The following is a 26,706-nucleotide window of genomic DNA, read 5'->3' as shown; positions in this document are numbered from 1 at the left end:
AACAGATATTTTGCTAACCTTCAGGAATGCTGCTGTCCAGAAGAATTGGATTTCCAGAAGAATGTAAAACATTTCCTTGTTCATCAAATGTAATACTTAAGTTGCCAAGATATTTTCCAAATGCATATGCTTGGACAACTGGCACTGATCGACCATCATCAGAATTTACTATAAAAGGATATTTCCCGACAGGTACCTCGTTGGAGGGTGGCGTGCCTGCAATCACATTGACATTTACCATTGTAAAGAAGAATCTGGAAAAAAGGTTAATGCAATAATATGTAATGCAATAAATATGTAAAACCATAAAGCTACTCTGTAAGGGTTCAAGGACTGCACAAATGTATCTTCCGTGTAAATGGGGTCATCAAGGATTACAAAAACACTGCATGTATATATGTCGATATCTATTCATCTCCTATCCATCTCTTTATCTGTTTCTTTGTCTCTAGTTGTAAGGTAATGCAATTTTCCATATGAGAATTTTCAAAAAATAATTAAAAAAAAGGTCCATAATCACTGACTGTTAAAACCACATGTAAAAAAAAAAAAAAAACACAGCTGAAAAAAATTGCACTAAAATGTGAACATAGCTCTATTTATACTGGATGGTTCAGGAAATCCCCCAAAATACCCAGAGATCCGAATATCTCGGCTTTCTAAAGTTCCAAGAGTTCTTTGTGTTAAAAATAGGTACTAACCTGTATAAAGAAAAGTATTTGTGTGTCCTCCCACTACTACATCTACTCCTCTCACTTTCTGAGCAATGAGCTTATCGGTTTCAAAGCCTGAGTGTCCCAGCGCTATAACTTTATTTACACCAAGAGTTAGCACTTTAGAAACTTCTTGTTGCAGCACAGAAATTTCATCTTCAAATATCAAATGTGGGCCTGAAACACAAAATATAGAAAAAGAAATAAGTGAAACAGACACAATGCAGTCTCCTTGATGTTTCGTTGCTATACCTTATGGGAAAAGGTCATCTCAGGACTGGCAGCTCACAGTAGCGAAAGAGCCGGTTCTTACATGTGTGTGCTTGCATGCTCAAAGTCCACCTCCTGTGTAATACGATAAGGGCAATCAATCAAACCTTACATAATTATAAATTAGAGGGCTGATCCCTTCATAATTATTTATGATATATCCACAGGATATGCTATGTCACTGATTGCCGCTTCTTTCCGACTAAAATGGGCTTAGGTAATAGGACTTTTATATTTCTCAGCATCTCACAGTGAGTAAATTTGTAAGTTTGACTCGAGCATTGGTTGACCATGTATGCTGCTGTCCCTTTTATTGCCAAGTACAGAAATCAGCTATCTCCCAACAGTCCCACCGAGAATGGTCCCAGCTACAGTATAATAGACAGCTCACTGACAAAGTAATGCAGGCATCCATTAGTTTTAATGGGTGCAGTGCCGTGCAGAAAACTAAGACTGTCAGACGGCGATACAGAATGCAGCATCCTAATAAAACAAATATCTTTGGAATAATCTATAACAATGGAGGTCTACCTGCAGGGGTGCACCACCAATGAGGACAGGTGAGGCAGCACCAGGTAGGGGCAAGAGGGGGGCAGCGGAGAGGCCATGGGCAATGAGTGCTTTCATTTTGGCAAAGGGGTTAGGTTAAGAAATTGGCATGGGGGGCCTGTTTCAGTTTTCGCCTCAGGCAGCAGAAAGGCTAGGTGCACCCCTGCTTACCTACACTTCGGGCAGAATTATATGAAGCAAAAATAGCAAGGCCACCCTTGATGGTAGAGTCTTGTGCATAAATCCTAGTTACTGCAAGTGTTGCAGCTGTATCTTTGTATGATGCCATATTATGGAGATATTCTCCCCTAAAATCAGTACTTCCAATGGGAAATACTTCCGTAACATGGCATCCAATAGAGCATGGCACGATCCAATGGAACAGAGTACAAGTCATATAAAATCTGACAATAAAGAAAAAAATATTCTTCTGCATGAAGACAGAGGTATATGCAATGAGCCACAGAGACAATGGACAGGATGGGAGTAGTCATTCTCAATGTGGCAGCTTTCACTCTGGTGATCCTTTGGCCATGCAATGATAGGAGGGTGCACCCTTTCTTCTCTTGGGGCACATTTGGGCTTTGGGGCCCTCTGCCTGATTGTAGTGTAGGTGCCCTTGGGGTAACTGGTTCTATGGGTGCAAGGCAGAGGTCCCGCAGACAGGCTGATAATGCAATGTGCTGGTGATGCAGGGGCATCGTGGAACAATATGGAGGATTTTAGTGACACAAGCTCACTGTACTTTACTGAGGCACATTTGCAGATGGTTCACACAGGCGCTGATTAAGTCAAGCACGGTCTTTACAGTTGCCATGTGCAGTGTCCTAAAACAATGTATAGGAGGCATTGGGCTGTCTCTTTTATAATCTGCTCAATCTTTTACAGCTCGACTAAGGGGTGCAACTTGTTCCTCTTACTCTCACTTTATCGGTATCTACTCAATATAGCACCATCTCTAAACAGTGATCAGGCTGTTCTTTCAGTATGATGAGGAACGTGAAGCTTATTAGGTCCCACCACATTTATGGAAGTCTGTAGCCAAGATGCAGGCATTTACCTTTCCACTCCCACTTGTAGAACCCCTACACTCTCTGTAGGATCCAGTAAGATCTTCTCTGGAGGGCTGGCACATAGTGTGTCACTTGGCACAGCTTTGCTCCTTAGCTGTTTACACATCCACAGCTCACATTAGACTGACTCACGTCTTCCTAGAGATGAAGGGGTGGAGCCAGCCCTACCTAGCAACAGTAGCTAGGGGCCCACTGCTATCTCCATATACAGTCTAAGAGACATACAGTGCATTAAATACAATCACTAACATTTGCAGTGGGACACTTCCTATACAGAGGTCAAAATGGGCCTCATTGACTGACATGGGTACTGTATTATGGATCTGTACAATTTAGAGTGTGTATGTAGCCTTGATATGCTCATGTCCATAAGCATTAGCTGATAATATCATCTTTTATCTCATGAATTACATACATAATATTGCATTTATGAATTCACACAGACTTTCTCAGATTTTAGAAATGCCAAATAAATGTTCATCCTTTACTTCATATTAGGAGCAAGGAAGAACAACTATAGGGGATTTGAGTTCCCTACTACTGCTTTCTCTAATGCATGGTAATTTTAGAAAATTAAAGGGGTTATCCGAGTTTTTTTTTTTCTTTGTATGTTTCTAACTAAGCAAATGTAAGGGGTGTTCATTTACGTCATCTACAGTGGCTTTGTTCCCCTAGTTAGTGTCACATGACCAGTGATGTCGGCTTCTTTCCCTGCTGTGATGACATTCGGTGCACAAGCCTGAGGGAGCATGTTTGCCTCTGTGCACTGAACATCACTGAGAAGGCTGTGCTGGTGGGAGTGACAAGCCACGCCCCCTGCACTGCTCAATCTGCTGGCTGTGCTGTCTGCGCTGTGTCTCCCTTCCCAGTGGATTCTTCAGCAGTTTAACCCCTTCTACCATCACCAGTACAGACTCAGGGATGAAGGCTCTGCCTCAGGTACTGAGCAGCTGCAGGGTTTCATCTTCTCCAGGCACTGGGAAGATAAATGTTGTGCACAGGATCTTCCCTCCCTCCTCATCCTTCAAATACAGAGCTGACAAAGACCAGAGGAGTTCTGCAGAGCATTGCACAAAAACAGGTAGGGGGAAGTGTATCAGTAATGTGTATGAGCAATGTCATTGTACTGTATAGTTGGAACTTGTAGTCCCACACATACAACATGAGTTTTCCAACAGTTAGACTGCAGGTGGGGCAGCACTTTTATTCACTCCCTTTTCAGAGCAGGGGAAGGGAAAGGCAGTATTTGTTAACATCCACAAATATTTATTAGGAAAACCTCAGAGATTGCTGTTACATGCCCCCACAGCTCTGCAACTGCATGTCAACAAAGGGCCAGAACAAAATTAGGTACATGAGAGTATATATATATATATATATATATATTGCTTAAAAATTGCTTAGCTTATGTATATATTGCAATAACCCATTTAAGATATTTCTGTATATGTTCTTTCCTTATTATTTGCAAGTGTTCATTTGAAAGCACATTAGGCAAAGAAAGTGTTGTAGCTTAGTCAGAAAAGAATGTGTTTACCTGGGTCAGATAATACTGGGGTTTCTTTTGAGGTATATCCAACAATTGCAATCTTTTCACCACCAACATCCAGAATCTTAAATGGGAGGAAATATCCAGTGATGTTAGATGCAAGGTGGTTGTCTGATTTTATGTTGGCACTCAGAACAGGAAAGTTTACGTCCATCAGGAATGGGCTCAAAAGCCCAGAAACTCCATTGTCAAATTCATGATTTCCCAGAGCCTAAATGGAAAAGAAGATTAATATTGCGGTAATGTAATAAAATGGCAAATGTGGGGCCTCCTAGAACATGTTAAAAACTTTGTAGGAGATTTATCATCCCCTTACACCTTTTTTAATACCATTGCGACTAGTTTTGGTAGCGAGTATTTTTACACTGCCCTCACCAATTTCCTAAAAAGGGGGGCATGGCAAGGGCAGGACCATTGGCCCTGGCCCATTTATCATTTACACCAGAAACGAATATAAATGACAACTGAAATCTACACCAGCTACACGCTGGAGTAGATTTCAGTCTGGCGCACACACTGCCGAAGGAGGCATTTAATTTAAGACAAGACCTGTGCCTTGTCATAAATTAAATGGCTCCTCCGGTGATGCAGGCCCTGTCAAGACTGACATACCACACACCAGGGCCTGTGTATTTTATTCAGGACTAGCAGAAGGACCCGGCTTCGCACGGGTATATTTAATCTATTTCATTTAATGTTTGTGTGTGTCGTCCAAAGATATCGACAGTATCCCCTATAACAGTGACATCTACAGCACGCCGTCCCCTTAACTGTGACCTCCACCATTCCCGCCCCCTTAACAGAGACCTCCACAGCGACTGCCCCTTTAACAGTGACTGCCACAGTACCCCGCTCCCTTAACAGTGACCTACAGCAGTGATGAAAAATTGCTGGCTTGTTTTGGAAACCTGGTGTAAAACTGTGTATATGTGGAAGCTTCTATTGACTGATAAGGGACATGTAACCATGTGTATGGCAGTTAGGATATGGAGAGAAAGACCTGCAGGCTTCTATTGGCTAATAGATCATGTGATGTCACATATTTGCATTTTTGGGATATCTCAGGAACGGTACGCCCTAGAGAACTGAGACAGGTATAAAACCTTCCCAGACACAGATGTACCTGTGTGCCAAATTTCGTAATTGTAAATGTGACGGTGCGGATTCCTTTAGCGGACATACACACATACACTCAGCTTTATATATTAGACTTCTGTAATATAATGTACAGTAACTAGAATCATTACTGCTTCTCTATTAATATAATGCAGATTATAATGATCACAGATTTTATGTTTAGAAAGCAAAGGAAGTAAAGTCACCAGTTCTGCTCATTCTGAGAAATACCGAAAAAATAATGAAGAAAAACATTGATGTCTGGGACCTTGTGTATGGAGGTGTTTGGGCTGCGGTGAAGTGTCTATCAGTGGCTCTCCTCTTTTCCCCTTGAAAACCCATGTGTGCTTGGCTGACTCGTGTATGTGGGCTGAAAGCAACGGAAGGTGTATTTGCTCCATTCTGGGTACTTACGGGTATAGGTTTCAAAACTGAAAATCTGTGCAGCTTTTCATGCATGTCTCCAGTCCAGGTCCACACCAAAAACCACCTGTGTTACTTGCAGTTTTTGGTGCAGATTTGATGCAGATGTCACCTTTGCATTGAAAAGGTGAAGTCCGCACGCGTGCAAAAAAAAAAAATTGCACAAAGAATTGACATGCTGTGGATTTCAAAAGAACAGAACTTTTTTATGCACCTAAAATGCTTTTATGTACAGCTAGCAATAAAACAAAGCAGATGTCAAGCTGCATAGGGTTGGCTTGTACCTGATGTTCTAGGTACAGGTTTAGGTCTAGGTTTACATAAACTTGATAGATAGTTGGAGTTATTCAATTCATTGGGGCATATAATGGATACAATGAGAACTTATTTAATGAAAAATGAAGCATTTAGAATTCAATTTTAAGTTATAGTTACACTTTATAGTCAAACCTTAGAATTAGAAAATCATGTGGAATTGTGGATAATAGTTTGCATTTTAGGAAGATGGAGGTACAGGTAAAACTCGAAAAATTAGAATATTGTGCAAAAGTCAATTTATTTCAGTAATGCAACTTTAAAGGAATTGCATTAATGCAGCTTAAAATTTGAATACGGTGAAAAGGTTCCATATTCTAGGCTCAGTGTCACACTCCAGTCAGCTAATAAATCCATACCCCCTGAGATTGTGACTTTGGGGTTACATAAGCTGTAAGCCATAATCATCCAAATTATAACAAATAAAGGCTTGGAATATCTCGCTTTGCATGTAATAAGTCTATCTCCTATGTTAGTTTCACCTTTTAAGTTGCATTACTGAAATAAATGAACTTTACACGATATTCTAATCTTTTGAGTTTCACCTTTATGTTCAGAGGTTAAACTCCAGAATGTATAGAAGTTAGGCTACTTTCACACTAGCGTTCGGGGCTCCGCTTGTGAGTTCCGTTCAAAGGCTCTCACAAGCGGCCCCAAACGCTTCCGTACTGCCCTAATGCATTCTGCAGACGGACACCTGAACGCTGCTTGCAGCGTTCGGGTGTCCACCTGGCCGTGCGGAGGCAAACGGATCCGTCCAGACTTACAATGTAAGTCAATGGGGACGGATCCGTTTGAATATGACACACTATGGCTCAATTTTCAAACGGATCCGCCCCCCATTCACTTTCAATGTAAAGTCTGGACGGATCCGTCTGAGGCTACTTTCACACTTAGAAATTTTTTTACAATATAATGCAGACGGATCCGTTCTGAACGGATCCACCGTCTGCATTATATGAGCGGATCCGTCTCAGACGGATCCGCTCTGAAGGCAAGTGTGAAAGTAGCCTTATAGTTGCATTCCCAACACTGAGGAGACTAGTACAACAAACAACATGTAACATTTGTGTCAGATTTAGCATTTTGCCCAGGAACTTCAAGTTATGCCTCTGAATATAGCTGTTAGGCTACTTTCACACTTGCATTTTCGCACTTGGTATTGAGATCCGGCAGAGGATGCATCAGGATGTCTTCCGTTCCGGCAGAAACCGCTGCAATCTGCAGTTTTGTGTCCTGTCATAAAAACGCTAAAAAACTGATCCATTCTTTTCCATTTTGATTTCACACAACCACATCCTAATGAAACGGATGCATCATTATGTGCAAAATCATTTAGTATCCGGTATTGAGATCCTCTGACAGATTTCAATACCGGAATTAACAACGCAAGTGTGAACGTAGCCTTAGGTAGACATAAGATGTACTTTAAATTATTTCTTTGCTATCTTTTCCCATTCCTAGACTAAAGATCCTTTTAGACAGGCTGCTTCCCGATCATTGCCTGATTGTTGAGCAAAGGAGCATTTACATGCAGCAATGATCTCCTCTGTGTGGGGATCAATGATTACTTCTGCTACCACTTGTCCCTCTACAGATTCATTGTTTGTGGGCAGCAAATCTCTGTTTACACAGAGCGATGTGCTTTCCAGAATGGATGATTCTGGGTGCCGAACAAAGCATATGAGCACCCTGTGAACGAGTGTTTACTTATTCCTGGTGTGATCAGTGGCACACTTAAGGTCCCTTTACACGGGACAATGTACTAGCAGATTGTCAGGAGGGAAGCATTCCTTCCTAACAATCTGCTGCTCGCTAGCGGAGGAGACTGATGCATTTACATGCAGTGATCTCCTCCAGAGATGTGAAGGAACAATCGCTAATGCCATAGCTCTTCCCCATAATGACTTGTTGTTTGCCGGCTCTCGGGAAATAAGGATTTTTGTGTTCGCAGAAACTATCCAATTACTTGATGAACGAGCATTTTGCTTGTTCATCGGGTAATCGTCGGTACATTTACACCGCCAGATAATGGCTAACGAGTGTTCCTATGAACGCTCGTTAGCAATGATCTATTCGATTCTCGGCCCGTGTACAGGGACCTTTACACAGGGCAGTTATGTGGATCGTCTGTTCCCAGGAGCGCTGTTTCCGGATAATTGCCCTGATCGGCCTGTGTAAAAACGGTCTTAACATGCTTGTTGTGAGATAATTGTTATTTCAAGAGGAAGGAAATATCAGACAGTCTATGGCCACATTATAAATGAGCTAATATTTATCTTGCTTCAGTAGACTTTATACTTTACTTGCACATAATGCCAATGAACCATATAACAGCCAATTAGACCATAATGATAATAAAAAGAAAATATGTCACAGATAGAAAATGCATAACAGCATAAATCTTTGAAGAAACATAGTAATCACTAAGTTGAATGAATTGCTACTGATTCTTCCAGAAACATACTGCAAATTGCTCTACTAAGCTAGTTAAGAAAAATCTGCAAAAGCAGTTCAGCAGAGCTCTGTTATTTCTAACTGGTGCCAGGAAACTTCATACATACTACCAAGCAGGGGATCAGTAACACACAATTTCTAGTGCTCTAGTTTAGCACTAGTGGCAGAATGCTATGCCATGCATAATCCACGGTTATGATCATGCACACAGCATTAAAAGGGAAATAATTATTCAGTGATTGCTCATCGCGCTCATCCTGTGACACGATAAGGTGTGGGAGGGAACACCACACCAAACACAAGAGGGGGGGGGGGGGGTATCTGGCCTAGAAGTTAAAAAAGAGAAAAGCAGCACACAAAAAGGTGCAGGTGCAAAAAAATCCTCCTGGGGGACCTGCGACCAAGGCCCTAGGTATGAATAGTAGAGCAAAGAAGGCAGCACTCCAGATGATAATGAAAAAGTGGATGGTTTATTCACTCATCAGCTGCTGATGAGTGAATAAACCATCCACTTTTTTTTATTATCATCTGGAGTGCTGCCTTCTTTGCTCTACTATTCATGGCCTAGAAGTTAGAGAGGGGAAAAAGGTCACCACCTAATGAAACCTAACCCTAGCTCTGACTGCTAACCAAATGAACGGACCTCAGTGGTAGGACTGTTCATTCACTGGAACCTAAAGCCTGAGAACCCTGTAATGCCCTAAGGTAGTGATAGGGCCCAAAGACAACAAGTTCCTTAAGCAGAAGGAACAGGGGTCTTAACTTTAGACCAGATACCAAAAGGTAAACACACAATACAAATACAAAGGAATGAGACACTAAACTTTCTGAAGTAGAAGAAAGAGCAGGAACACCAAAGGGGAAAACACACAGCAGCTTTTCCACTAGCAAATGAAGCTATACACCGCAAGGAGTAATGACCACTATGCAGCACCTGACTAGAGGTGTGGTCATTACCATCAACAACAAAGTGAAACCAAAAGAGGCTGTCACATGACATCACATGCAAACAGCCTCTCCGATCTTCTAACACCTAGCCTGGGAGTTACCGTGACATCCTGGCTATAAGTTCCCACTGGTAGGTGACTGTGTACGAAAGTGTTCTTCTAACAAAATATGAATACTCGTTTGCCACCTGGTGAGACTAAATTAGGTATTCCCATATTGCAAAGGTATGGCATATCAGTAGGGTGCCCCACCTCTGGGACCCACACAATCTTGATAATGAAGAGCTCAAACTGCTGATACAAAATGGTGAACGGGTTGCATGCAAAGCAGTGCTCCTGTGTAGGCAACTGCTGCATGGCCCAGTCAGTGGTCGGGAGGTTGGAGAATTTAGAAGGTTATGTAATGCTAAAGCAGGGCTGTGGGCCCTTTATCCTCAAGATTGGTAGGAGTCCCAAAGTTAAGGCCCACCCCAATCACAATTCCTGTTAACATACCATACCACAGGTACTGCCAACATGCAACACCTGTTATCAGTGAATTACTGGAAGATCAAGCCAATCAGCATGAACACGTCACTGTTAAAATGCTTGTATTAATGAATTGCATGTACTGTATGGTTGTCTAGTAGTGCTTCTCTACAGTACAGTGAGCTATTACATTGTTCTGTACTGCTCTCTATTAGAGATGAACCTCTCAAGATTTTTTTTAAAAAGTTCGATTCAGACCCAAATCGATTTGGGCAGAACCACAGTTGCTCCAATTGCTGTGAAAGCTAGTATATAACCCCCTCTAGCCTCCTAGGATTCTGAATTTTTAGGAAAACTTTATATCTGTTTTCTTTTATTTTTTATGATTTTTCCCTCCTCTCTTTCTAAGCTGTCTGTCATCCTGGGAGCCAATCAGGGCAAGCCCTCTCCCTCTTCTTCTGAAGGTCATGTGAGAACCCCAGTGCTTTTTTCCCACCGACATGCACACTAAAACGGCGCAATGTGAAGTTTTAAAGGATTCATCCAAAACAGACCTGAAAAGACTTGGGTTCGTTGGCCATCCGAAAAAAAAGCTAACTTTGGTCCAAACCCGAACTAGTTCACTCATTTTCACTCTCTTTCTCTCTGCTGGGATGAGCCGCTCCATGTTATTTTTCTGTTACACTGTTTGTTCTGTATAGGACCCTAAAGAAGCTTATATCTTCTACATAGAAAGTGATTTATGGCTTCCAGAAGTTTTTTTACACTTTCATAACAACTTGCTTTATCTCTATTATTGCTTAGTGAACAAGCTGTTTAATGCGGTGTTGCTACCTTGAAATGAAACTAGCTTTATCCACTACAAAATGGACAGGACTGTGTAGTTCTGGCACAGAACAGCTGATCAATTGGGGTGTCAGGTGCGGACGATTAGATATTGGCGGCCTACCCAGAGAGTGGACTATCGATATAAAAATACTGTACAACCCCTTTAAATCTCAATACACTGCTGGTCTTCTTAAGCAGCGGCTAAGGCATCTAATTTAGCTAGTCAGATTCCCGCTCCATAATGATGAGAGCAAACACCTCAAAACAGATGTTTTCAGATGTTTTTTTGGCTTGGCTATTTTCCCTTGTCGAGCTCAAACGGTTGTTAAAAACCACTTCTAGAAGGTGTCATTATTGAGAATATACTCTCTCTTTCTGGAAGATACTTCTTTGCATATTATTTTCCCATCAGGTATTACCCTTGTCTCCTTAAGTTGTGTCCAAGTCATCTCACTAAGCCAGTCAGAATCTTACTTTGTACTGATAAATGGTTTTCATAGCCAAAACTGGGGAAGGATGCTGGCTACAAACTTCAAAGTGCAGATAGTTACTAAGAAAGCAGGGATCGAGACGAATTTAAACAATACCTATATAGAAAAGCACAGAATAAAATGTTTTTTTTCGGGGCAGAGGACCTTTAATGAATCTGGTAAACCAAGTAGATTGTTATCCACAATAGTAAAAAATCAAAGGAGGAGTAATAATATCATGGGAATTAGGACAGAGGCAGGAAATATTCTACGAGACCCTGAAGATATCTTAGGGGAATTTACTCAATACTTTTCCATGTTATACCAGGCCGGGCCCATAGAACAGGGAGAAAAAATAGATCAATACCTAGACAATATTAATATCCCGGAGTTTGACAAACAAGATATTGATTGGCTGAACAGACCTATCGAACTGAGCGAGTTAGAAACTACTCGGATGTCTATTAAGGGCAATACGTCCCCAGGGCTGGACGGTTTTCCATTCGAACTATACTGAAAACATGAAGGAATTATTCTTCCCCAAATGTTGGAAGTACTAAACCAATCATGGATATTGGGTTCTTTACCCCCCTCATGGATGGAAGCTACCATCACATTAATCCCCAAAAAGGGGAAAGACCCATTGTTAGTTACATCTTACCGTCCTATTTCTCTGTTGAACACAGATTATAAAATCCTCGCTAAATTGTTAGCTAACCGATTAAAAAGTGTTATTCACAAAGTCGTCCACGCAGACCAAACCGGGTTCATTGCCAAAAGGAATATTCAGGATAATGTAAGGAGGGCTTTTTTGAACATTCAGATGGGAGATGGAGTGAACTGCTCCATCCTGTTTCTGGACGCGGCTAAAGCATTTGACAGGGTGGAGTGGTCCTTTCTCTGGAGAGTGTTGTCACGGGTAAAAGTGGGTGAATATTTCTCCAGATGGGTTCGCATTCTGTATAAAAATCCGGTGTCCGGAGTCCGAATCAACGGGGAGTATTCCACCCTTTTCCCCCTGACTCGAGGAACGCGTCAGGGATGCCCCCTCTCCCCCTTGCTTTTCTCTCTGTTTCTGGAGCCATTGGCATGTAAAATCAGAGCAGATGAGGAAATACAGGGCTTCAGGTGTGAGGGAGAAGCTGACAAAATAAGTCTATATGCGGACGATATTCTGCTTTTTATAGGGAGGGGATATAAGAATCTGCCCAGGGTTATGGAAAGCGTGGACGAATTTGGATGTTTGTCTGGATACTAAATAAACTGGGAAAAATCGAAATTTCTTCCATTAAGACGCCCCGTGCCATCGGGTTATAATTCTCGGGTTAGTATACTGACCCCATCAGACTCCTTATTATACCTCGGCATTCATATAGGGACCAAACTGGAAAACTCTATGAAATTGAATATACTCCCAATAATGGCTAAAGTAAAGGAAAAAATTCGAACATGGTTAAAACTTCCCCTGTCTCAAATCAATCGCATAGCCCTTATAAAAATGACATTATTACCAATGTTATTATATGTGTTAAATGCGAGCCCAATAATGATAGAAGATATGTTTTTTTTTATAAATTAGAGACCCTTTTTAATGAATTAATATGGGGGCGCAAACGAGTTAGAATTAAAATACAATATCTGTACAAAGAAGAGGGTGGAATCTCTGTTCCCTTTTTAAAAGGATATTATGTAGCTGCACAATTGAGATGGTATGTTAGAAACCGAAGGAATAAATGTATACGGTAGATCTTTGGGGAGCACTGTGGACCTTGGGAGGACCTATTTTATATTCTTGAAACAGGCATCATCAAGAAGGAAACAATAACAAACCCGTTCAGTATAATTCTCGGGTATATTTGACAACAAGTCAGGCTAATGGTTGGAGTATCCCAGGCGGTTCAGTTCACTCCCTTATGGAGGAACGCTCACTTACCACAAGTTATGCAATTAGCTGATGTTGAATATTGGGAAAGACAGGGGATACACCTAATCGCACAGGTTTTTCACAAAGGACAGATTAAGCCCTTAAATGAAATTTTACTGGACACCACACTAGGATTTATTGATAAATTCCGATATGAACAGTTACGACATGCTTTACATTACACGGAAAATAGGAATTATTTAAATATCGCACAGAACACTTTTTTTGATTTTTGTTACGATATAACATTAACTATACTTGCTATATCGCACATCTATACAAAGTTAAAATATGAATACACAAAATCGATCACATTTAGAGGTGAGGTTAAATGGGAAAAAGATTTGCAGAATGCGGAATCGATCCCGTGGAACACGGTTTATAGAAATATTAAAAAGTCCTCGGTCTCCCTGGCCCATACATGGATTCTTTTGAAAATTATACACCGCCTCTACTAATCACCAGTATTACTGCACACGATCTACAAAGACAGAGAACAGAATTGCTATAAATGTAATAAAGATAGAGGAGATTACAAACATCTGTTGTGGGAGTGCCCGGGGATAAAAGACTATTGGATCAAAATATTTCGGAAACTGCAGAACAGTGCTACTATGAAATATGAAGCACGTGTTGAGTACGTGATCCTAGGTATGCTCCCAGAGATAGATAAAAATAAAACCGAGCAATTACTGTGGCTACGGGGCATAGCCTTGACCAAAATAATAATAGTTAAGTATTGGGGCTCTGCGAAGTATCCAAATATCCGGGAGTGGACGGAGTATATGAATAAAGTAAAGCAGTACGAATATAGTCTTGCCCAAATGGTGGGAAAGAAAGCAGCTTGGCTGCGGATTTGGGGTGATTGGAAATGAGGGAGTATACTTATTTAAAATATAACTTTTAATGTGGTCTGGGAAATTACAGAATAATAAGACTCACTACATAAAAAAGACATACATACGTCGGGAGACCACTGGAAGTATCATTATCCATCTACCACTGGTAAATCTTGTAGTTCTAGGGTTAGGTGCATTACAGGGACAGGCTACCGGACGGGGTCGCCTTTTCAAAGGCGAGTGCTCCGTGTAGATAGGTAGAGGCATAATAGCCCCTTTCACCTTGTTAGGGTCATACAGGATCAATCGTACCACCAGATCTACCCGGCTATACACTCCCGCCTGGCGTACACCCAGTGTTTCCTGCCTCCTGTCATCAAGGATCCCGTCCCACTATCTACAAAGGGTCTGGTAAGACTGTTCGCGTCCCCCCGGACGGAGCAGAATATTTTTTCTGTCTATACCAGCAAGGCACCATTCATTTAGTCCTATTCATGTATGTATGTCTTTTTTATGTAGTGAGTCTAATTATTATGTAATTTCCCAGACCACATTAAAAGTTATATTTTAAATAAGTATACTCCCCCATTCCTCTGTGTAGGGGCCCATTGTCCGCACCACTTTGGAGTGTCTTCATAGCCTGTATTGATTCAGTGCTCTGATCAATCTCTGATTGGAAATGACAACACTAGGTAATGAGGGTAGCTCCGTGGAAAAAGGGGGTTGGGGGGGGGGATGGGAGGGTGAAGAGGGAGATTTGATATAAGATGAAATTATGTTGTACCACACTGTTATTTATATTGAATGGGAATATTGTAAAATGTACTTTTGAAAATAAAATGTACTTTTTGAAAATAAAAATTATAAAAAAAGAAAGCAGGGATCCAATATGAGAGACATGTCAGGTGGGGCTGGGTGCACATATGAATGTCTGCTTAGATGTATGTACTATGGAACCATTTACTTTCCATATTACCATTGCACTGTACTCACATGGATCTTATGGTGATCTAAGTCTGGTTCAGGTGTACTGTTGGAAGTCCAGTATTGCACCACATGGGATTACCCAATAACTGTATTTGAGAAATAACATTTTAGGGGCACATTTATTAAGACCGGCATTTTAGACGCTGGTCTTAATAAAGGCTCATAGCTGGCGGAGGATCCGCTGAAGTTATGAAGAGGTGCTGGCCTCTCCTTAACTTTAGTGGATCATGCGGCAGTTCTAAATGTAAGACAGCTTCCAAGCTTGCTTACATTTATACCATTTTCTACATCTGAAACAGGTGTAGAAAACAGTGAATGAGACGGGATTGCCGGCCTGCCCCCTTCCCCACCCATGTCACGCCCACAATTTTAGACCGTTGTGCCGCCATCTGCGCCTGAAATATGCCTAAGTTAGGCGTATTTCAGTTTAGTAAATGGCCCCCTTATTCTCCAAATAAAGTTTTAGTTACAGTACTTTAAATATATTCCTAGAATCCTCAGAACACAACAGCAAATTTCCTTAGATTGTTCTGGGTAGAGTGAAAAACACATCTGCATCTAAGTAATTCCTGTGTACATATTACCCACTAGTAGATAGCATCTTTAGCTGTTCAGTGTCTTTGCTCACATCAACTAAATAATGGAGTCTGTACCGGAGGCTTGGAGCCACTGGTTATGTGCCAAGATGTGCTTTTTCAATCCAGTTTTAAACCTGTTCTCTATAACATATTTATATGCTGCAGTTCTTATGAAACTTCAATGTAATAACCCCATCGGACCTCATAACATTTTAGGGGATTGATGGAAAATGAATGATAGCACACAGTCCATTTGAAATCCATTTATTGTGCATGCACAGGAAATAAATGCCAGAAAACATTGAACTTGAGGCTGAATTAGTGGGGAAAAATAATAAAATAACACATTGCAATGAACATCAAAGATACTGGTTTTCTACTGCCAAAATTATGTGATAAAGCCAAAATAAAGGCACCTTTACTTGGTCCAACATTAGACATTTATTGGGAACATTCCAATCATTCCCAATAATTGCCTGCTCATCAGAGGAGGTGAAAGCTGCATTTCAATGCTGCAATGACCTCCACTGTATAGGGATAAGTAATCACTAGAGCATACCTCCCAACTTTGTAAACTAACAAAGAGGAACATATTGTGCGACGCCCAAAGCAGCAAATTTTTTCCGCACTAGGTCACGCCTCTAACTCTGACAAAACATAACTATACATCTAATCCCACCCAGTCCCCTTAATACCCACATAGTAATTATCCCTTCATGCCACTGCACTGTATTTATGCACACATTGTGCCCCCAGTAATATGCCCAGATGTGCCCCCGGTAATATGCCCAGCTGTGCAACCAGTAACATGCCCAGCTGTGCAACCAGTAACATGCCCATATTGTGCACCCAGTAATATGCCCACATTGTTCCCCCAGTAATATGCCCACATTGTGCCCCCAGTAATATGCCCACATTGTGCCCCCCAATAATATGCCCACATTGTGCCCCCAGTTTTACGCCCACATTGTGCCCCCCAGTAATACGCCCACATTGTGCTCCCCAGTAATACGCCCACATTGTGCTCCCCAGTAATATGCCCACATTGTGCTCCCCAGTAATATGCCTACATTGTGCTCCCCAGTAATATGCCCACATTGTGCCCCCAGTAATATGCCCACATTGTGCCCCCCAGTAATACGCCCACATTGTGCTCCCCAGTAATACGCCCACATTGTGCTCCCCAGTAATATGCCCACATTGTGCTCCCCAGTAATATGCCCACATTGTGCCCCCAGTAATATGCCCACATTGTGCTCCCCAGTAATATGCCCACATTGTGCTCCCCAGTAATATGCCCACATTGTGCTCCCCAGTAATATGCCCACATTGTGCTCCCCAGTAATATGCCCACATTGTGCCCCTCACAGAATGTAAAAACAATAAATACCACATTCTTACCTTGTTCCTAGCAGCAGGACATTGGCTGCTTTAGTCTGTGAAGGAGGCGGAGCCAAGGCTTACTGCTGGCCGCCCCCGCGGAGGTGTGGAGAGCTGGCAGGGGTGAGGAATGATAAAGCAGGGAGCCGTTGCCGTCTCTCTGCTTCATGATAATACAGGCAACTGTCTCTGCTTCCTATGGACGCAGAGACAGCTGCCATAAAGCGGGACATACCTCCCCCATACCGGGACAGCAGGACAGCCACTAAAATCCGGGACTGTCCCGCAGGATCTGGGATGATTGTGAGGTATGCTAGAGTGATCACTTGTCACTATAGAGAATAATCATTTCTGGGCAGCACAATCTGTTGGTCAAAAATGAGAATTTAGGTAACTGTATTAGCAATTCTTCCAGTGTTTCATTTCATTTCTCCAGTGTTTCATCACTTGTGCGTTGTGTGATAATCGCAGCATGTTCTATATTCTGCGTTTTTCACACAATGCAGGCCCATAGAAATGAATGGGGCTGCGTGAAAATCGGATAGCATCTGCAAGCAAGTGTGGATGCAATGCGATTTTCACACATGGTTGCTAGGAGATGATGTTAGTAAATTAATAATATTTACTGTATTATTTTCCCTTATAACATGGTTATAAGTGAAAATAATAGCATTCTTAATACAGAATGCTTACTAAAATGTTGCTTGAGGGGTTAAATAAATAAATAAATAACTCACCTCATCCACTTGATCGTGCAGCCGGCATTGTCTTCTTTCATCTTCTTTCAGGTCCAGCAAAAGGAACTTTGATGACGTAATCAGGCTCACCACGTGGTGAGCGCGTTGACGTCAGCGCAGGTCCTGCTGAATGAAGATAGTAGATTACATCATCAAAAGTCCTTTTGCAGGACCTGAAAAAAGAAGAAAGAAGAAGATGCCGGCTGTGCGAACAAGTGGATGAGGTGAGTAATTTTTTTTTTCATTATTTAACCCCTCAATTGACATTTTAGTAAGCATTCTGTATTAAGAATGCTATTATTTTCCCTTATAACCGTGTTATAAGGGAAAATAATAAAATCTACAGAACATCTCACCCAAACTTCAGTGAAGAAGTCCGTGTTCGGGTCTGGGTACCACATTCAGTTTCTTATCACGCATTGCACCCGCGTGATAAAAACTGAATGCAATGCAATTGCAGTCAAAACTGACTGAAATTACGTGTGCACTCACTCGCATGGGTTTCCCGCAATGCACACGCGACGCATCTGTGGCTTACTCTGTGGTATCCTCCCATGAAATCCATTCTTGTTGTGTTTTGCGTATCGTAGCTTCGCTAACAGGGATGTTAGCATATGCCAGAGACTTTTGTAAGTCTTTAGCTGACACTCTAGGATTCTTCTTCACCTCATTGAGCAGTCTGCGCTGTGCTCTTGCAGTCATCTTTACCAGACGGCCACTCCTAGGGAGAGTAGCAGCAGTGGTGAACTTACTCCATTTATAAACAATTTGTCTTACTGTGGACTGATGAACAGCAAGGCTTTTGGAGATACCTTTATAACCATTTTCAGCCTTATCAAAGTCAACAATTTTTTATCGTAGATCTTCTGAGAGCTCTTTTGTGCGAGGCATAATTCACATCAGGCAATGCTTCTTGTGAAAAGCAAACCCAGAACTGGTGTGTGTTTTTTATAGGGCAGCTGTAACCAACACCTCCAATCTCATCTCATTGATTGGACTCCAGTTGGCTGACACCTCACTCCAATTAGCTCTTGGAGATGTCATTAGTCTAGGGGTTCACATACTTTTTCCACCTGCACTGTGAATGTTTACATGGTGTGTTCAATAAAAACATGGTAACATTTAATTATTTGTGTTATTAATTTAAGCAGACTGATTGTCTATTGTTGTGACTTAGATGAAAAGCAGATCACATTTTATGACCAATTTGTGCAGAAATCCATATCATTCCAAAGGGTTCACATACTTTTACTTGCAACTGTAGTGTTGAGGTAGGCATCAGCAGAATGAGGAGGCCACATGGTGGCAAGGCGATATAGCGTTGAGGTGGCAACAGCATGAGGAGGCCACAGAGTGGCACAATGAAAAAGTGTGGAGGTGGCAGCAGCAGCATGAGAAAGCCACAGAGTGGCAAGATGACATAGTGTTGAGGTGGAAACAGCATGAGGAGGCCATAGAGTGGTACAATGACATAGTGATGAGGTGGCAGCAGCATGAGGAGGCCACATAGTGGCACAATTAAATAATGTGGAGGTCACATCAGCAGCATGAGGAGGCCACAGAGTGGCACAATCACATCGTGAGGAAGTGGCAGCAGCAGCATCAGGAGACCACAGAATGACCCAGTGACAGAGTGGGGGAGGTGGGTGGAAATAACAGTACCCACTGACGATGGTGCGTGTAAGAAGGAGCACTTGGCATCAGATGTGTGGCATCAGGAGGGTGGCAGCATCAGAATAGTAGCTGAGGCAGGTAGCCAGAAGAAAACGGTCTCTTTTGTCAAGGTTTGGGTGAGGCAGCATGGATGATCTAATCTGATGCATCGGGCATTGGTGGGTGGAAATCCTGGCTGATCCATGCCTGATTCATCTTGACAAAGGTCAGTTTCTCCACATTTTGGGTGGACAGGCGGCGAGTTCTCCTTAGGCCTCATGCACACGACCGTTGTGTGCATCCGTGGCCGTTGTGCCGTTTTCCGTTTTTTTTCGCGGACCCATTGACTTTCAATGGGTCCGTGGAAAAATCGGAAAATACACCGTTTTGCAGCCGAGGCCGTGATCCGTGTATCCTGTCCGTCAAAAAAATATGACCTGTCCTATTTTTGTGACGGACAACGGTTCACGGACCCATTCAAGTCAATAGGTCCGTGAAAGAACACGGATGCACACAAGATTGGCATCCGTGTCAGTGATCCGTGGCCGTAGGTTGCTTTCATACAGACGGATCCGAAGATCCGTCTGCATAAAAGCTTTTTCAGATCTAAGTTTTCACTTCGTGAAAACTCATATCCGACAGTATATTCTAACACAGAGGCGTTCCCATGGTGATGGGGACGCTTCTAGTTAGAATACACTACAAACTTTGTACAAGACTGCCCCCTGCTGCCTGGCAGCACCCGATCTCTTACAGGGGGATATGATAGCACAATTAACCCCTTCAGGTGCGGCACCTGAAGGGGTTAATTGTACTATCATATCCCCCTGTAAGAGATCAGGGCTGCCAGGCAGCAGGGGGCAGACCCCCCCTCCCCAGTTTGAATATCGTTGGTGGCACAGTGTGCGCCCCCATCGGGCCCCCCTTCCTCCCTCTAGTGTAATAAATCGTTGGTGGCACAGTGTGCGCCCCCCATCGGGCCCCCCCTTCCTCCCTCTATTGTTATAAATCGTTGGTGGCACAGTGTGCGCCCCCCATCGGGCCCCCCCTTCCTCCCTCTATTGTTATAAATCGTTGGTGGCACAGTGTGCACCCCCATCGGCCCCCCTCCCTCTATAGCAGTAACAACATTGGTGGCAGTGTGCGGCCTCCCATCTCCCCCCCCCCCCCGATCATTGGTGGCAGCGGAGTTCCGATCGGAGTCCCAGTTTAATCACTGGGGCTCCGATCGGTAACCATGGCAACCAGGAAGCTACTGCAGTCCTGGTTGCCATGGTTACTTAGCAATAGTACAACAGTAGAAGAATCATACTTACCTGCTTGCTGCTGCGATGTCTGTGACCGGCCGGGAGCTCCTCCTACTGGTAAGTGACAGTTCTTTAGCAATGCGCCGCACAGACCTGTCACCAGTAGGTGGAGCTCCCGGCCGGACACAGACATCGCAGCAGCAAGCAGGTAACTATGAATCTTCTACTATTGTACTATTGCTAAGTAACCATGGCAACCAGGACTGCAGTAGCGTCCTGGTTGCCATGGTTACCGATGGGAGCCCCAGCGATTAAACTGGGACTCCGATCGGAACTCCGCTGCCACCAATGATGGGGGATGGGAGGGCAAAAAATACTGTATATTACCTTATATTGCTGCTGCTGACTATGGTGTTCTTTAAAAAGTTCCTGTTTGTTCAGTATTCGGAAAATCTTATTTTAATGAACACATGTTCTTATATCTATTTTATTTATCTGTTCTGTGCAGTGCTATTAAGAAAATGGCAAGTTTTGTATTTTGTACTTTTGCAGTAATGCAAATATGTTATTTACTTTAGTAAAAGATAATTTATTTTGAAAAACACTGTGCATTTCAGTTCTTGAGTTGAGCATAACTACATTTCGGCATTATCAGTAATTTGTGTGTGCTTTTGCCTTGAAAATCCAAGCAAATAGACCTCTAGCACAATTCCCTTAAAATATTGCATCGCATATCGTTATCTCAATTTTTAGAGCCCTAATCCCAATCGCACAAAATTCCCATATCGTGCAGCCCTAGTGTTGATCGAGCACTGCAGTTGCTTGGGCCGAATACATTGGGATGCTCGGGTGCTCGGTAGAGTATAATGGAACTCAATGGGAGAACCCGAGCATTAAACCAGGCACCCCCTGCTCTGAAGAGGGGAGGGTGCCTGGTTCATAGTAAAAAGTCAGAAATTGATGGAAACACCACTGAAATGGTTCAGGAACAGCATGGGGAGGATGTCTGGATGCATCTTGAACTCCCAGGTCGCTGCTGGGAACAATGTTGTCCGAATAGTATGCCACTATTATAGACTGACAATAATTCGCAGGAACAATTGTTCGGAAACATTCTTTCATGTATATTTACTTATAAAGTGCAAGTGCTGCCCAAAAATTACAAGGAAAAGGCACTCCGATACAACCTGTATATCACATAAAGGAGGGCCTCATTCACATTGTGGTACAATTGTTTATGTAATGGGACTCCTACACTCATAAAGCCTATGCACTAAGTGAAAGGGTTGCCAAAAATTACAAGGAGGACATCATACGCAGCCTTGAAAAATTATGATTGATGGCCTGCTGGTGACCCCTTAAAAACATTTGGCCTGCTGATCCGACCATCTAAAACATTATGGGTGAGGGCCTGCTGCCGCTTTGTTGACTCTAGTTAACCTGGGGCCGATCGCACGTCCCCGTGACCTCGATGATCCATTTGGATGTATGGCCTATAAACTTTTGATGTTATTGTCAGCGCAAACCATGGTGACTACTCGTAGCAGGGAATCTGGGTTTGATTCTGGAGAAACGGCTATTTCTACCGCATCCAAGCAAGGCATCATACGTGCAAATTACCTATTAGGTATAATTAGGTGAGGGCCTGCAGGTGAGCTGACCCTGTAAAAGATTTTACATGCGGGCCTGCTGGTGAGCTGACCCTGTAGAAGTTTTTACATGCGGGTCTGCTGGTGAGCTGACCCAGTAAAAGATTATATGCGATGGCCTGCTGGTGAGTTGACCCTGTAAAAAATTTGAGGTGCGGGCCTGCTGGTGAGCTGACCCAGTAAAAGATTGTAGGTGAAGGCATGCTGGTGAGCTAACCCTGTAAAAGATTTGAGAAGCGGGTCGGCTGGTGAGCTGATTGGATCACAGTAGGCATGAATAAAACGTAACTTTTAATATTTAATGTTAATAAATCCAACCACTTCAAAAAATAGATATAGACAAATATTTTCATGACATCATAGCTTTTTATCACCTTGATGAAATCTGAGGGGAAAGGCTGATAGAAAAGACACGTGAGGGGCCACACCATCCCTACAAGGACCCTCACTAATGCCTCAACCCACGGGAACACCCTGATGGATGGCCTGTGGTCTCGTACCTGCCCTAACTTTCCCTAAAAAACTAAAACCGCCCAACGCATTAGGGGAGAGATAATGGGTAAAGAAACAAAACACAACTTAACCACCTCCCGTCCGCATATAGACTAAAAACGTCCGGGATGTCCCTACCTTCTGGATTGCTGCATACACAGTGCTCACCGAGCGCTGTGTATGCAAAGCAGGAAGCGCTATGCGCTTCCTGTTTCGGCGGTCATGTGATCGCCGGGACCAGAGAGTGCAGGAGCTGTGTCAGGTCTTTTAAAGACCACTATCAGCCCTGCACTGAGGCTGTACAGCGCTGTATTACTATGTCAGCCCCAGTTATAGGAGAAATCAACAGTGAAAAAAAGAAAAAGTGAAGTAAATGTCCCCCAGAGGTCTTGTATGAGCTAAATAAAGTGTTAAAAAAAATAAAAAAAAAGGTTTCACATGTAAAAAAATATTAAAAATCCCCAAGTAAGGAATAAAAAAAAATTTTTAATAGAAAAAATAAAATAGACATATTTGGTATTGTCGCGTCTGTAACGGTCGGCTCTATAAATATATCACATGATCAACCCAGTCCGATAAACGCCATAAAAATATATATAACTGTCAAAAAAAAGTGCAACACCAAGTGATCAAAAAGGCGTATGTCCCATGAAATGGTGCCAATAAAGCTGTCACCTCATCCTGCAAAAAATTAGCCTCTACATAAGAAAATCTCTCCAAAAAAAAAAAAACTATAGCTCTCAGAACATGGAGACACTAAAACATAATTTTTTGGGGTTTAAAAAATGCTATTATTGTGTGAAATAAAGTGAAATAAATTAAAAAAGTATACATATCACATGCCCTAACCCCTCGGGTGAACACCAAAAAAAATAAAAAAAAAGGGTGTCAAAACAAGCTATTTTTGTCACCTTACATCACAAAAAAGTGCAACACCAAGTGATCAAAAAGGCATATGTCACACAAAATGGTACCAATAAAACCATCACCTCATCACGCAAAAAATGAGCCCCTACATAAGAAAATCTCTAAAAAACAAACAAACTATAGCTCTCAGAACATGGACACATTAAAACATATTTTTTTGTTTCAAAAATGCTATTATTGTGTAAAACTTAAATAAATAAGAAAAAGTATACATATTAGGTATCGCCGCATCTGTAACGATCTGCTCTATAAAAATGTCACATGACCTAACCCCTCAGGTGAACGCTGTAAAAATAAATAAATAAAAACTGTGCTAAAACAACCAATTTTTTGGTCACCTTGCCCCATAAAGTGTTATAATGAATGATAAAAAAAAATCATATGTACCCAAAAAAAGTACCAATAAAACTGGCACCTCATCCCACCTTTTAGTTTCCAAAATAAGGTCACTTTTAGGAGTTTCTACTATAAGGGTGCATCAGGGGGGCTTTAAATGGGACATGGCATCTAAAAACCATGTGGAGTTCCTTTTCTTCTGTGCCCTGCCGTGTGCCCATACAGCAGTTTATGACCACATGTGGGGTGTTTCTGTAAACCACAGAATCTGGGTAATAATTATTAAGTTTTGTTTGGCTGTTAACCATTGATGTGTTAAAGAAATAATTGGATTAAAATGGAAAATCTGCCCAAAAAGTGAAATTTAAAATTTGATCTCCATTTTCCTTTAATTCTTGTGGAACGCCTAAAGGGTTAACAAAGTTTGTAAAATCGGTTTTAAGTAACTGAGGGGTGTCGTCACAAAGTGACTTCAGTCCTGAACTGGTCCTTAAAGGATAACTGTCACATTTAGACCCTAATTTCAATTTTCATATCTGTAGTTACTAATAACATGATATTCCAGAATCAGTTACTATTAGACTGACTTACCCCATATTTAATAAGATTCAGCCCTTAGCAACCAGTCTGCATAAAACTGCAATTTCACTATTCAGTTAAGATGGCCGCCACTGCCAGTAACAATAGCCCCCCAAAAGTTTCAGTAACCAGAGCCCTCCCCCCTAAAGGGTTAATCTCCTGCAGCACAAAGGGGTCCTCTTACCACATGTTGCTTTCACTTATACACTGAGAAGATGGCAGATCTCCCTTCCCTGTTGTGCGCTGGTTCAACTGTGCATCCTCCAGCTCTGCTGAGTGAGGGAGCATCTGCCAAGCGCAGGGACAAGGAGAAGTGCACACAGGCCAGGCACTGTTATCAGCTGCTGGGGAGGACCTGGCTTTAATCATTTACTTACAGTCCCTGGCTGTCAGTAATGTGAGCCTGCACGCAGCCTGCTTCTGCATGCTCCGTCCTTCAACAGATAGACCAACCATGCCTAGCAACCCTATTTTAAGCACAGGTAAAAGTAGGCAGTACAGGGAACAAAAATATGGAATTAAGGGGTAATTGAATGCACAGTGAAAAGTTGAAATAGGGCCACCAAGGTGATATTAATCACCACAATCCAATACTCTCTCTCTCTCTCTCTCTCTATATATATATTTATACTTTAAAAAAAGGTGTTTGGCAATTTTCTTAAAGAATTGCTTCTAAACTTCTAAACTTTCTAACATCCTAAAAAAATAAAATGATATTTCCAAAATGATCCCAACATAAAGTAGACATATGAGGAATGTTAAGTAATAAATATTTTATGAGGTATCACTTTCTGTTTTAAAAGCAGAGAAATGGAAATTTAGAAAATTGCACATTTTTCTAAATTTTTTGTAAATTTGGGATTTTTTCATAAATAAAGGTGAAATATATTGACTCAAATTTATGACTATCATGAAGTACAATGTGTCACGAGAAAACAATATCTAAATGACTTGGATAATTAAAGGCGTTCCAAAGTTATTACCACATAAAGTGAGATATGTCAGATTTGCAAAATTAGCCCTGGTCAGGAAGGGGGCAAATGGCCCAGATGGGAAGTGGTTAAAATAACTATAAGTCTTAGATGTACAAGATGAAAAATCGATATATCACCCAAAACTGAGTATAGATAGTTCAACTAGTCCGCACCTTGCTTTATAAAAAAAAAAAAGGGAGATTTACGCAAGGGGGTGCTCCGTGGAACAGTTGTGGGCCTGTTTGATGTGGCCCGCCTTCTCCCTTTGGCACCCCACTGCCTCTTCCAGCCTGTTGCGATGCTGCAAATCCCTCCCCCTCTGTACTACTGTCCTCGCTCGGCTTGCCACCTTACCAGGTTGGGTCAGTGACCTCATTGTCCACCAGCTCCTTCTCCACTTCCTCACTCTGATCATCCTCCTGATTTGTTGACCTAACCACAACCTCAGTGATTGACAACTGTGTTTCATTCTCTTTATCAACCTCTTGAGACAGAAATTGCAGTTGACTCATTGGCAACTGTGTCTCATCATCATCCACCTCATTAAACACTAATTGCTGTTCCCCACCATCATGTTCTTGTGACTGTGGATGCTCAAGAGTTTGAGAATTGGGGCACACGATCTCATGTCCCTCTTCAAGCGTGATTGGGGAGAGGGCTAAATCAAGTAATAGCGATACAAAGAGGTCAGAATATCCGTGTGTGGGATCACTTGTTTGGCCAGACTGTAAATGGTGGGAGGAAGGAGGATCAGGGTGAGGATTGTGTTGACCAGACTCCTGGCTACTGAGACTGGACTTAGTGGAAGACAGGGTGGTGCTTAACCGACTGGAAGCATTATCTGCTGCAATCCAACCGACCACCTGCTCGCACTGGGCTGACATCAAGAGTGGTGTCCTGCGCCGCCCTGCAAACTGGGACATGAAGCTAGGTATCTTGGATGATTGTTTTTCTTGTGCTCTAGCAGCAGGCGCATTTTCGCCATGGCCTCTGCGTGCACCGTCAGCATCACGGCTACTTCCCCGTCCTTTACTGCTCGCCTTCTTCATTTTAAATGTTATATATGCTTAAAAGTATGTCACACGTACAGTAGCGTAGGATTAGGAAGTGTATGTGCAAAAAAAATTTACAAAGATATTTGTGATGAGGAAACGTTATACAGGTGATATCCCGCAGGTAATGTCACTGTTCGCAGTGTCTACGAAAAAAGTGCACTGGATGTTACT

General features: G+C 42.2%; 1 protein-coding gene across 1 annotated transcript in view; it reads right to left on the bottom strand.

Annotated features, from left to right (window-relative positions):
* NT5E (5'-nucleotidase ecto) overlaps positions 1 to 26,706 on the bottom strand; it is a 97,680-nt gene that overhangs the window by 32,642 nt on the left and 38,332 nt on the right. The window contains exons 2-4 of the mRNA XM_044289354.1: positions 4,143 to 4,365; positions 702 to 890; positions 19 to 216 (exon numbers count right to left, since the gene is read on the bottom strand). Of these exons, the coding sequence (XP_044145289.1) occupies positions 19 to 216; positions 702 to 890; positions 4,143 to 4,365 (610 nt within the window). The remainder of the gene's footprint in view (positions 1 to 18; positions 217 to 701; positions 891 to 4,142; positions 4,366 to 26,706) is intronic.

The sequence above is a fragment of the Bufo gargarizans genome, chromosome 4, assembly GCF_014858855.1.
Source record: "Bufo gargarizans isolate SCDJY-AF-19 chromosome 4, ASM1485885v1, whole genome shotgun sequence".
Classification (NCBI taxonomy): domain Eukaryota; kingdom Metazoa; phylum Chordata; class Amphibia; order Anura; family Bufonidae; genus Bufo; species Bufo gargarizans.
The sequence above is the reverse complement of the archived record's forward strand: the minus strand, read 5'-3'. Positions and strand labels throughout refer to the sequence as shown.